The following is a 12,793-nucleotide window of genomic DNA, read 5'->3' as shown; positions in this document are numbered from 1 at the left end:
AATCAGTTTGACTGATTTGTTAAGTTCCTTGCACGCACTGAATCGTCTGAAGCGGTTTCTCACATATGCTGTGTGTGGCATATGCTGTCTGTGAACAATTCCACAGGTATCTATTTCAATTGATTTAAATTCATACAGCCTACATTTTACAACCAAACAGATTGTTATGCCATGATAACACCACTACAAAGTATGCAGCATTTCTTTACCGTTTTTTTGGACATATATCTTAATTTATACATTAAATACCATTGTTCAGAGAGTATGAAATGAACACCCGCCAACCCGTGGTAATTTTGCGCAGTGGCGGAGCCAAAGACCTGTTCTTCTTGAAAATGAACGCCTTTGCATAGACAGTTAATCAGTTTATAGGCGCCTGCAGAAATATGATTACATTTGATTACATTTTGGAGAACAGATGGAAGAAGATCCGTCAATGTGCATTTGATCATTGTTTATGTTCAGATGTTCAGCAGCTATGAGCGCGAGCACATGTAAAGAGTTTTGGAAGTTTTTTTTTTTCAAATGTTTTTTTTTTTTTCAAATGTTTTGGAAGTTTTTTTTTTCAAATGTAGCTGTATACGTTATATATATATATATATATATATATATATATATATAGATATATATATATATATATATATATATATACATATATATACAGTCAAACCAAACACATGTCAATGTCAAACATCTTTTCAGACATGAGAAGCATTTATTAACATCTTGTCCAACAAAAGACAACATTTAATAACTTCATTTTACTCCAGACTCAATTCATAATGACAGTTAAGCATCCTTCTGTGAGATGATGTGGTGTCTACACAGAATAAGGCAGTTGTGTGTTTATTAGTCATGTTTAATTAATCAAAACGTGTCAATCTTCTGTTTATTCAGCTACAGCTGTGACACTGTCCCATAAAATACATGTTTTACCGCTCTATTTATTACAATGATTTTATGTATAATAGAGTTTTAATTGGTTTACATGTGTTTTAGTCCATTTTATTCCTCTTATTTTAATGTGTGTATGTCTTAAAAATGTGTATGGGTCTGCCTGTCATGTGACTGGTCACATGACAGGAACCAGGAAATAGACCAGCATAAAGGAGGCAGCATGGCAAACAATGAGCCCTGATTGCAAACACAACAGCTGGACCGTCCCCCGTCCTCTTCGCACGCCCAGAGCAGCATCGCTCAGCGGAAGCGAGTGACCTCATCTCCTTCGGCGGCTCAGAGGATGAGCAGCCCGACGACTCCATGTCGCTCGCGGCATCTGAAGCAGATGAGTGGGCCTCTGCAACACTGGCTGAAACTCAGGGTTCCAATACATGCTTGGCGGCACGGCCGCTTCCTTATCAGAGTCAATCAGGCCTGCGTTACAGCCCTGAGACCTTGGACGAACCCCAGCTGGTTCAAGCATGGAGTCCCCCTTCAGGCGGTAACAAGAAGGAAGGTGCTTTCGACGGACGCCTCCAACACGGGTTGGGGCGCCGTTTTCGAGGGCAAACCAGCCTTCGGCTCGTGGACTCACGAGCAGAGCCATCTGCACAGCAACTGCCTCGAGATGCTGGCAGTAGAGCATGCCCTGAACTCTTTTCAGCCGTTCCTGGAAGGACACCACGTCCTAGTCCAGTCGGACAGCATGACGGTTGTGTCGTATATAAACCACCAAGGAGGCCTTTCGTCCAGCCGCCTTTGCGCCCTGGCAAAGCGCCTCCTCGAATGGGCAACGCCCAGGTTGCAGTCGCTCAAAGCGACACACATTCTTGGCAAGTCGAACCTTGGGGCAGACATGCTATCGCGGAGCAACGTCCCCTCAGACGAGTGGATGCTCCACCCTCAAACGGTACAAAAGATTTGGGAGATCTTCGGGAAGGCAGAGGTCGACCTCTTCGCCTCAGAAGACAATTCTCACTGCCCAACCTTCTTTTTAAAACAGACGGATGCGCTGGCCCAAACCTGGCCCAGGCTCCTCCTTTATGCTTTTCCCCTGATCACAATGATCCCTTGCGTGATCAGACGAATCAGGGAGGACAAACACAGAGTCCTGCTGGTGGCCCCACTCTGGAGGACCCAAACCTGGTCCTCAGAGCTGTTCAGGCTCTCCACGAGAGACCCATGGCCTATCCCCCTGAGAAGAGACCTCCTCTCTCAGGCGAACGGGACAGTCTGGCACCCCTAGCCCCAGCTGTGGGCTCTGCACCTATGGTCCCTCGATTAATCCCCCTAGACCACTTACCGTTCCCTCTTGGGACCTTTCCACTGTCCTTGCAGCCCTCAAGGGTCCGCCCTTCGAGCCACTGCAGTCAGCTGACCTTCGGCCCTTAACGCTTAAAACCGCTCTGCTACTTGCGCTAGCATCGGTTAAGCGCATCGGTGACCTGCAGGCCCTCTCTGTGAGCCCTGCATGCCTTGAGTTCGGGCCCAACGACTCCAAAGTCGTTCTAAAACCCAGACATGGTTATGTCCCCAAGGTGTTCTCGACCCTGTTCAGAGCCCAGGTTATTTCCCTCTCAGCGCTACCTCCTTCTACGGACGAGCGAGAGTTGCATTTACTCTGCCCCGTCAGGGCATTGAGAATCTATACTGAGCGGTCTCAGCCATTCAGGCAGTCAGACCAGCTCTTCACCCCTGTCATGGCTGTTGAAAGAGCCAGTAGTGCATTGAACTCACTTGAATGTAGAATGTACATTACATGAGTAGCAGGACCATTCATGATGCAGTTGTTCTGTTCAGCTGGGATTGTCATACTGAGACGTGTTAGATCTGTGTGGACCTAACTGAGATTAATGTCATGGGTGGAAAAATCATGAATATTTGTTTGTTTGTTTTTTTTTTTTAAGTTTTAAAGAGGTGTGTGAACTCGCAAGTACAATGTCAGGAGAAGTAATTTGCTCTAGTCCCCTTCCTGTTCGTTGGAGTGATGAGATAGCAGATTATCATCACTCAATGTCTGGCTGTCTAAGTGGTGTCTGCAAAATAATATAGGTTTCATCTGAAAAAGTTTTTGGGGCAGACCTGACCTGTTGAAAAGAGATGGTATTCATCTCTCTCGGGAATGTGCTGCTCTTCTCTCTAGTATTACAGAAGTCAGATAATTCCCAACACATAGAAACACTTACACCTAGATATTATCACATAGAGACTGTGTCTGTACCCCGAATTAGTAAAAAAAAAAAACTTCCAAACCCATTTAATGGTAAAAATTGAATTGATGTTCAACAAATAAAAAATAGAGATAATAATGATAAACAAATGATAAAGCTTGGGTTGTTAAATATTAGATCCCTTTTTTCAAAATCACTTATTATAAATTATATTATCCCAGACAATAATCTATATGTGCTGTGTTTGACAGAAACTTGGCTAAAACCAGACGATTACATTACTTTAAATGAGTCTAGCCCTCAAGGTTATGAATATCGACACAATCCTCGTCAGAAAGGCAAAGGGGGAGGTGTTGCTGTAATTTATAGTAATATTTACAGTATTAGTCAAAAGTCTTTCAAATATAATTCTTTCAAAGTGATGGTCCTTTTCGTAACATTATGTAAGTTGACATTTGTGCTGGCTACTGTATACAGGCCACCAGGCCACCATACAGACTTTATCAAAGAATTTGCTGATTTTCTATCGGAGTTAGTACTAGCTGCAGATAAAGTCCTTGTTGTTGGTGATTTTAATACCCATGTAGATAGTAAAAAAGGCTCACTGGGATTGGCATTTGCAGACATTCTAAACTCTATTGGTGTTAGACAACACGCGTCAGGTCCCACTCATTGTCGTAATCATACTTTAGATCTAATATTGTCACATGGAATCAATATTGATGCTGTTGAAATTCTGCAACAGAGTGACGACATCTCAGATCATTATCGAGTCTTGTGTATACTACATTTAGTCAAGGCAGCTAAACTGCCTCCCTGCCATAAATATGGTAGAACCATCACTTATGAGTCAAATTAATTTAAACTCGCATGGAAACTTTTTTGATATACACATTTATATTATTATTACACTTTCACTGATGGCGATAAGCACGCAGTTACACGCAGTAATTTCACAGAAGTTAAACAAAATGATATGAATTTAGACAGTAGATGTGCTACTTTCAATCACTTTTCCTGTGACGCGCTGTTTTAATGACAGCGAGGAGTGATAGGCGCACAATAATTCCTCTTTAAACTAAACTGCAGATGTTTTGACAAAATATTTTAGCGAGAACGATGATCAGTGATGCACACTTAACTTCGATATTATAGAAGACAGTGCTGGATTCAGTGGTCAAAAGGTCCGTTGTCCAGTTTGAATAGATCCAATGGTAATATCTTACTGTACAACAGCAGCTGCACGGAGGTGTTGATGTCGTGTGAAGGATCTTTAAACAATTACCACTGTATTTGAAGGATATAATTTGAGGAAAATGGTAAGATTTGCATGTTTCCTTTATAAAATACTTTGTCAGTGACACGCTGAGTCACGGAATTACACCACAATAAATAAGTAAGCCTATCTGTTTCCACAAAAAATAGCCTATAAACATCCTAAAAGATATGTTCACCTTATCAGCAAAACTGCATAAATTTGATTCAAATTGTTTAAAACAATTAAAATACTATTTGGCTCGTGGAAATTAATGATGCCGCACGTGCAATCTTCCACTGACTGGGATTTATAAAGGGATTTGTGCGCAGGATTTGGCGTACGCATGTTTTTTTTCTTGTGCGTACGCAGAATCTAGCTTTTTCGCGTACGTACATGTAGTAATGTTCAAAGTTCGTGGGGAAGGAAGAGGACAAGGGTCAGCTTTTTGACTGCTGACTGAGCTTTATTTAGTAAAATGAAAAATGTCCAACAAAAGTCTGTGCACCGCACAACAACGAAAATAAACAATCCACAACAGGGCTTCACTCCATAACGGTATAGACAATCCACAATCGGGCTTCTCTCCAGTATTGTTGTCGTGCTCTGTGTCTCAGTCAGCAGTCCCTCTCTCTCTCGCACACTCCTGCTTCTCCTGGCATTTTATCCTGTCTCTGCGCCAATTACTGGAATGAGAAACAGGTGTTCGTAATTTACATTTAACCCGCTCGCTTACCACGCGTCTCCCGACACTCTCTCCAGTTGCAGACCTTGCTGAACCACGCCCCCCTCGCCACAGTACACTTTTACGATGAAATCTACAGAAAGTTTTATAAATGAGGCCCCAGGGAACTAAGGTTACAGTTGTAACCGAGACGTTTTCTTTGCAGTGTGATAGAACTAGAGAACACACACACACACAAATCTTGCATTACCAGCCGATGATTCAAATTAAAATGTCCTGCCTTATACATGTTACAATTATAGTTTTGGTATCACATCCTGATAGAGAGAAATACCCTTTGTTGGTTTCATCCATGATTTTTCTGAACTGTGAACTGAATCCATGAAGTCTTTCAACTTTTCTTGACATGTGACTGCATAATTGACTTGACCAATGAAATCAGCTAGGCTGTGAGGTAGGGTTTAAACTTAACTGGTTTGGGGGAAAATTCTGCCTACTTCATCTTTCAATTTGACAAATATAATAAAACAAAACGACCAAAAATCGAATAATAAAATCAGTGCCAAATTGTGGAACCTGCTATGACTGTCCATTTTAATATCACTGTCAAATAAGACACTCGACTAAATATTGCTGATTGATTACAAAAGCCACACGTAACAGTAATAAGCCTATGCAGAGACGAGACGTATACGGATTTCCACAACAAAGTCCGGGAACGAAGTGAACTGTGACATTAACCCCAGGGAAGGGGGGGTGGGCGCCCTGGAGTTCAGGCAGCCATGGTGGGTCAGAAGCCATGGGCGGCCATGGCGGGTCAGAGGCCGTGGACGGCCATGGAGGGTCAGGAGCCTTAGCAGGCCATGGCAGGACTGGAGCCTCGGCTGGCCATGGTGGGTCAGGAGCTGTGGATGGCCATAGCGGGTCTGGAGCCTTAGCAGGCCATGGTAATGTCGAAACCCCACCCATGAGTTCCCCACCCACGGGTACATGGTAAGTATTTCATATAGGGATGTCCAGATCCGATCACATGATCGGAAATCGGGCCCGATCATGTGGTTTCAGACTCGATCGGAATCGGACATTACCTCCCGATCAAGACTCGGATATATATGTATTAGGGGTGCAACGGTTCTCGGTAAAAAAAATGAACCATACGGTTCTCCACTTACAGACCGCACTTGCACTGCGGTCCATCTCGAATGACGACGCATCTATTGGTTAATATGGTTTGTTTAAAATAGCAACGTGGAAAACAGACAGAGTTCAGATAATGTATGTTTCAGTCGATGGATGCGCAAAACGTTACAACAACGATAATCAGAAAGCGTGGACAAAACAGTCACTCTTTGTAAACTGTTCACTGCGAGTGCCGTCTGCTCTAATGTCCAGTCATTTACGCCGTCATCACCCGGGTGTTGATAGCGCCCGAGCGCAGGTGAGACCTGAACAGCACACGTTGCTGTCTGTGTTTAAACTAACTCATTTAAGCCTTGCTGATTTAAACCTTCAAGAACAAGACGCGAAAGAGAACTCGCGCACGCTGTGAGAAGATTTGTGTGTGCTCATCCGAAGCGCGCACACGCTTATTCCAGTCAGCGCGCATATACTGAGTTCTCTTTCAAGTCTTGCGCTTCAGCGGACAAATTAATACAAAATTTATGTCAACATGCCCGTCCTAGCGAGTATCCTAGCAAACATAGTCGGTTATGTCTTAAGTGAACGTATATCAGTCGAAAAAGACAGCGCATGTGGAACAGTAGCTATATGTACTGGATCGTGCATGGGAAAACAACTATTCCTGCTGCCTGTATTTAATGTTAAATCAAACAACAAATAACAAAGAAATCACTCACTGCTCTTGACTGAATAGTTTTTGTAACTTCATTAATGATTAATCTTTATTTATTTTATAAAAGATAAATATGCAGTGATATTTTATATTTGATTACTATTTGAAAATCACTGTTCCTGGATCTGTTTTTTCGCTCTTCTTTATTCTTTTTTATGTAGGCTATTAAGTATCGGATCGGGACTCGGTATCGGCAGATACTCAAAATCAAATGACTCAGACTCGGACTCAAGGGCAAAAAAACGTGATCGGGACATCCCTAATTTCATATAATAAGTATTTCATATATTTCATACTAAGTATTTCATATAAATATTGAAATGAGTGTTTCGTGCATTTTTCATAACAATGAATCTTTTTTTTAACTTCCACAATAATCTGCCAAGTGTTTTCTTTAAAGTCTAAAGTTGTGTTCCAAATTTGAGGTTGATATCTCAAAAAATGAGCTTTCTGTAAGATTTTGTTTGGGCGCAGTACCAAATGTTTCCACTAAATGAAATATATTTTCTGTTAAATTCCAAAGCAGTCATTTTTGACCGCAAGGAGAATGACTTTTTTTCCATGACAATTTAACCTTTTCGAATCATGTCTCTGATTTTATTTATTTATTTATTTATTTAATTTTGTATTCATAACAAGTGGCAAAACCTTTACCAAGTTTCATATCATTCAGATGAAGAAAAAAAAATTCTATATAACCAAAATGTTTTTTTTTTTTTTATTTATTTATTTTTTTTATTTAGAAGACAGAAGATATCTTCATTTGTGTTTTAAAGATGAACAAATGTCTTTTGGAACAACATGTTGAAAATCAAAGTTCATATTTGTGCTATTTGTCTAATATCCACCTACAAATTACACACTCATATTTGGATATTAGTATTTACTACATTTGGATAAAATCTAACTCTGTCACATTAGTATGGCTCTATTCCACCATTGCTTGAATCATGTCCTGCCCTATGAATCAATCATCCATATTAATTATGCCTATAAAAGTGCAAACGTTTTATCAAGTCAGTTGCATGTGTCCACAGTTGAGCTCAATCTTTGCAATGTCTGTCTTTCTTTACACACTCTTGCTTACTTTTCAACGTCATTCAAAGGCAGAAAAGCCTCTTTGCCGAATGATGGGAGAACCCAAATATCCGCTGTTATCCAAGGATGGAGAAGTAACTATTGGAGCACTTTTTTCAGTCCACAGCATAGAGTCATTACCTTCATTTGAGTTTACACAAAAACCTCTGCTTCTATCATGCTCAAGGTTTGTTACTTTGGAATCCATTGTTATATAATCATTACAGCAAATATGTAATATCAGTAATGTAATTTATCATCTGGAATATTAATGTGTTTCAGGTGTGAACTACAAGTGAAATTTAAAAAGTTTACAAAAATAAAGTGTGTTTTGGTCTGTATTTAACAAACTGGTTTCATGTTTTCACAGTGTGAGTCTAAGAGATTTTCGAATGGCTCAAACCATGATCTTCGCCATTGAGGAGATTAACAGAAATGAAAGTTTGTTACCAAATGTTTCTATTGGCTACCAAATTTATGATACATGTGGTTCAAGACTGTCTTCTATGAGTGCAACTATAGCATTGATGAATGGTCCAGAATTTACAGCAGAAAACAGATGCAATGGACAGTCTCCTATACATGCTATCATAGGAGAAACAGAGTCTTCTGCCACAGTGATTCTGTCCAGAACTACAGGACCTTTTAAAATTCCAGTGGTAAGAAGCAACTACATCAAAAGTTGGACAATCATTATACTAATCCCTTTTTAACATCCCCCCCCCCCCCACACACACACACAGTTTTTTTTTTCTTTTTTTTTCAGATAAGTCCCTCAGCCACATGTGAATGTCTCAGTAATAGGAAAGAATATCCTTCCTTCTTCAGGACTATTGCTAGTGATTACCACCAGAGCAGAGCACTAGCATACATAGTCAAGCACTTTGGTTGGACTTGGGTGGGAGCTGTGAACACAGACAATGACTATGGAAACAATGGAATGGCCATATTTTTGAATACAGCCCAGGAAGAGGGAATTTGTGTGGAGTACTCTGTGAAATTCTATCGAACAGAGCCAGAAAAACTCCAAAACGTGGTAGACATAATAAAAAAAGGCACTGCAAAAGTGATTGTTGCATTTCTTACCAGTTCTGAAATGTACAATCTACTCGAGCAGCTAAGTATTCAGAACATTACAGACCTCCAAATGATTGGAGTGGAGGGATGGATAACTGCAAAGAGTTTGATCATTCCAAACAGTTTTCATGTGCTAGGAGGGTCACTGGGGTTTGCAGTGCGAAAAATTGATATTGGAGGTTTTGCAGATTATGTTATAAAAGCATTCTGGGAAACAGCTTTTCCATGCTCACAGACTGAGGGGAATTTCTCTCAATATGCATTAAGTTGTAACAAATATCAGGATCTACTTGCGCTGAAAAACTACAATGAAGATGTGCCTGAACAAAGATATTCAAGCAATGTCTACAAAGCAGTTTATGCTGTGGCTCATTCACTACACAGTCTACTCAAGTGCAAAGAACAAGCAGGTTGTGAGAAAGGCCTGACAATACAACCACAACAGGTAAAATAAGTAAAGCATAAGAGGTAGGGTAATGGAAGGAAGAGTAAGAGGATAGCCCTATTTCTGTTTGAAAATGTCTTAAAATGCCTTTTTCTCAATAGGTTGTTGAGGCTCTGAAAAATGTCAATTTCACTGTAAAGATGGGAGATCGTTTGTGGTTTGATAGCTCTGGTGCCGCAGTAGCGCAATATGAAGTTGTGAACTGGCAGCAGGACTCAAATGGATCAATTGAATTTAAACCAGTGGGATACTATGATGCCTCACTTCCTCCTCACCAGCGCTTTGTGCTTAACACTGAAAACATAATCTGGGCTGGAGGACAGCTAGAGGTAAAGGGCAATAAAATGTTTGACCTAAAGGGTTTCTTGAAACTGGAAGAACAAAATGTTAAAATGCTTGCACTGTCCTATACAAATGGCATAAATGTAAGAAAAAATAAATTTAAAAATAAACAAATCTGCACCTGTTTTATTCACAAGATAGAACATTTGGTTCCTCTATGGTCAAAAGCAACAGCAGAGGGCAGTGCAGAGCCAGTATTACAATTTTTTTCAACTGCCTACACACAAAATTCTTACTTGTCACACAATTTCTGAAACCTGACACTCAAACACCAGAACCACACACCAAATCTGCAAAACTATACACTAATTCTCGGCCTTCAACTCAGTTTTCAATTTCATAAAAAACTTTTGCAAAACACAACACGCAATTCTCTATGTAACACAAAAATCTAACAGGAAGTATCTTGATTTCCTTTTTCAAACACAACCATTGTTTCTGTCCAACTACACATGGTTGATGTATTTTTTTCTTGCATACTGTGTAATACTGTATTCACAACCACAAATGCTTACAGTAAAAAAAAAAAAAAAGTTTGGTTTCAATCTTGCCTTTGTGTTTACCGTTACTTTCAATCTTGTATAGAAATGCACATAGGAGCTCATGAGCTTTAGGTTTTGAATAACTGTGTGTATGATATATCCAAAAATAGCATATTATGGCAAAAGTGTTTGCAACGTTAAGACAAATGTTTGCTTTTGAGATGTGTTTGTGATATTTTGAATGCAGTGCTTAATTTTTCAAGAGATGTGAGGCAGTTTGCATTTTGTGTGTGCAATTCTTGGATTTGTGTGTAAAGTTTTGAAAAAAGAAGGCAAAACTTTGAAAACGTGTTTAAGCAGTTAAAAAAAAATGTAAATAAAAGTAATGGTGATTAATTTTTAGTAAAAACACTCAAATGATTTTGTTCCAATTGTAAGTGAAAGTGACATGTGAATGCCAAGTATGGTAACCCAAACTTGGAATATGCATTCAACCCATCGAAATTACTGCACACATATTAGGAGTGAGTATAAATAGTCCGAATAATTAACTAAAAATAATGTATTTTTCTATGTAGAAGCCAAGGTCTGTGTGCAGTGAGAGCTGTCCTCCAGGCACTAGGAAGGCTGGACAGAAAGGAAGACCTGTCTGCTGTTATGACTGTATTCCATGTGCAGACGGAGAAATCAGTAACGAGACAGGTAATAGTCAGCCCATTTAACAATTTTAAAGAAAGTCATTCCTTTTTGTGTTTCGCCTCTTGCATTGCAGTTTCTGGGTGCAGTTTAAATTAGTTAAATTAAATTTTGTTTCTAACTACAAGTATCATACTTTCTTTTCAGATTCAAATAACTGCAAGCAGTGTCCAGGGGAATACTGGTCTAATGCTGAGAAAAATAAATGTGTGTTAAAGGCTGTAGAGTTTCTGTCATTCACTGAAGTTATGGGTATAGTGCTAGTCATTTTCTCACTGTTTGGAGTAGGATTAACTGTGCTTATGGCCATCCTTTTTTACAGAAAGAAGGACACCCCTATAGTAAAAGCCAACAACTCAGAGCTGAGCTTCCTGCTGCTCTTCTCATTGATTCTTTGTTTCCTCTGTTCACTTACTTTCATTGGTCGGCCCACTGAGTGGTCCTGTATGTTGCGTCACACAGCATTTGGGATCACTTTTGTCCTCTGTATCTCCTGTGTTCTGGGGAAAACAATAGTGGTGTTAATGGCCTTCAAGGCCACACTTCCAGGAAGTAATGTCATGAAATGGTTTGGGCCACCTCAACAAAGACTAAGTGTTCTTGCCTTTACACTTATACAAGTTCTTATCTGTGTGCTTTGGCTATCAAAATCACCTCCATTTCCCTACAAAAATTTGAAATATTATAATGAAAAGATCGTTCTTGAGTGCAGTCTGGGTTCTACTATAGGTTTCTGGGCTGTTCTAGGTTATATTGGCCTACTGGCTTTCTTGTGCTTCATTCTGGCTTTTCTGGCTCGCAAGCTGCCTGACAACTTTAATGAAGCTAAATTCATCACATTCAGTATGCTCATATTCTGTACAGTATGGATCACATTTATCCCATCTTATGTCAGTCCTCCTGGGAAATTTACTGTAGCTGTGGAGATATTTGCAATTTTAGCTTCAAGCTTTGGTTTACTATTCTGCATATTTGCACCTAAATGTTATATAATTCTGTGTAAGCCTGAACAAAATACAAAGCAACATCTGATGGGAAAAGGTTCCATATAGATTGTATTAGGAAATAAACTGACATAATTAACATTGCACATTTTGGTGTTTATTCAGTAACATAAACAACGTTAAAGCAAACAAACTGATTAACAATCAACCCAACTTTCACATTAAACATCACATATTTATATAAGTTATTAAATAACAAATGTGATCTCATGGGTATTTGAGAGTATTTTACATAAATGTTGTACTACGCAATTGGCTCATTTAATTCATTTGAACAGAACATTTTATTCTGTTCTGTGTATCTTCTTGTGTCAGATCATTTCAAAAGATTATGGTAACACTTTATTTTAGGGTCTTTTAACTAGTTGCTTCTTAGCATGCATATTACTAGAATATTGGTTGTTTATTAGTGATTATTAAGCACATATTAATGCCTTATTCTGCATGACCTTACTCTACATTCTTAATCCTACCCAATACCTAATCTTAACAACTAACTTACTTACTATTAATAAGCAAAATTAGGAGTTTATTGAGGAAAAAGTTGTAATTAATAGTGAATACATGTTCCCTATACTAAAGTGTTACCAAGATTACATATAAACTACACTATAAAATCTTAAAATTAATACAAGTTCAGTAATCGTTTAACCATCATTCAATAATTATTTTATTTGTTGGGAAACACGTGCTGTGAAAAATAAAAATACACCACAAATGCACCATAAAATCATTGTTTTTTTTTTTTTTGGTTTTTTCTTTCAATTG

The 12,793-nt window shown here is 39.1% G+C and overlaps 1 protein-coding gene across 1 annotated transcript; it reads left to right on the top strand.

Moving 5' to 3' along the window:
• The first annotated feature begins 7,957 nt into the window (after positions 1-7,957).
• On the top strand, positions 7,958-12,073 carry LOC137022655 (extracellular calcium-sensing receptor-like). The gene is made up of 6 exons (XM_067389086.1): positions 7,958-8,166; positions 8,350-8,638; positions 8,746-9,501; positions 9,603-9,830; positions 10,904-11,027; positions 11,169-12,073. The coding sequence occupies exons 1-6, from the start codon at positions 7,958-7,960 to the stop codon at positions 12,071-12,073; spliced, it is 2,511 nt and encodes an 836-aa protein (XP_067245187.1).
• The last annotated feature ends 720 nt before the right edge of the window (positions 12,074-12,793 follow it).

This window comes from Chanodichthys erythropterus, chromosome 7, assembly GCF_024489055.1.
Source record: "Chanodichthys erythropterus isolate Z2021 chromosome 7, ASM2448905v1, whole genome shotgun sequence".
In the NCBI taxonomy this organism is placed as follows: Eukaryota; Metazoa; Chordata; class Actinopteri; order Cypriniformes; family Xenocyprididae; genus Chanodichthys; species Chanodichthys erythropterus.
Note: the sequence above shows the minus strand (reverse complement) of the source record. Positions and strands in the feature narration are given on the sequence as shown.

What these genes read in the sequence shown, in the direction of transcription:
- LOC137022655 (XM_067389086.1), top strand. Translation starts at nt 7,958, where the DNA reads ATGTCTGTCTTTCTTTACACACTCTTGCTTACTTTTCAACGTCATTCA. An exon ending in GACCTTTTAAAATTCCAGTG is followed by an intron (nt 8,639 to 8,745) that starts GTAAGAAGCAAC and finishes TTTTTTTTTCAG; the next exon opens with ATAAGTCCCTCAGCCACATG. An exon ending in AGAAATCAGTAACGAGACAG is followed by an intron (nt 11,028 to 11,168) that starts GTAATAGTCAGC and finishes CTTTCTTTTCAG; the next exon opens with ATTCAAATAACTGCAAGCAG.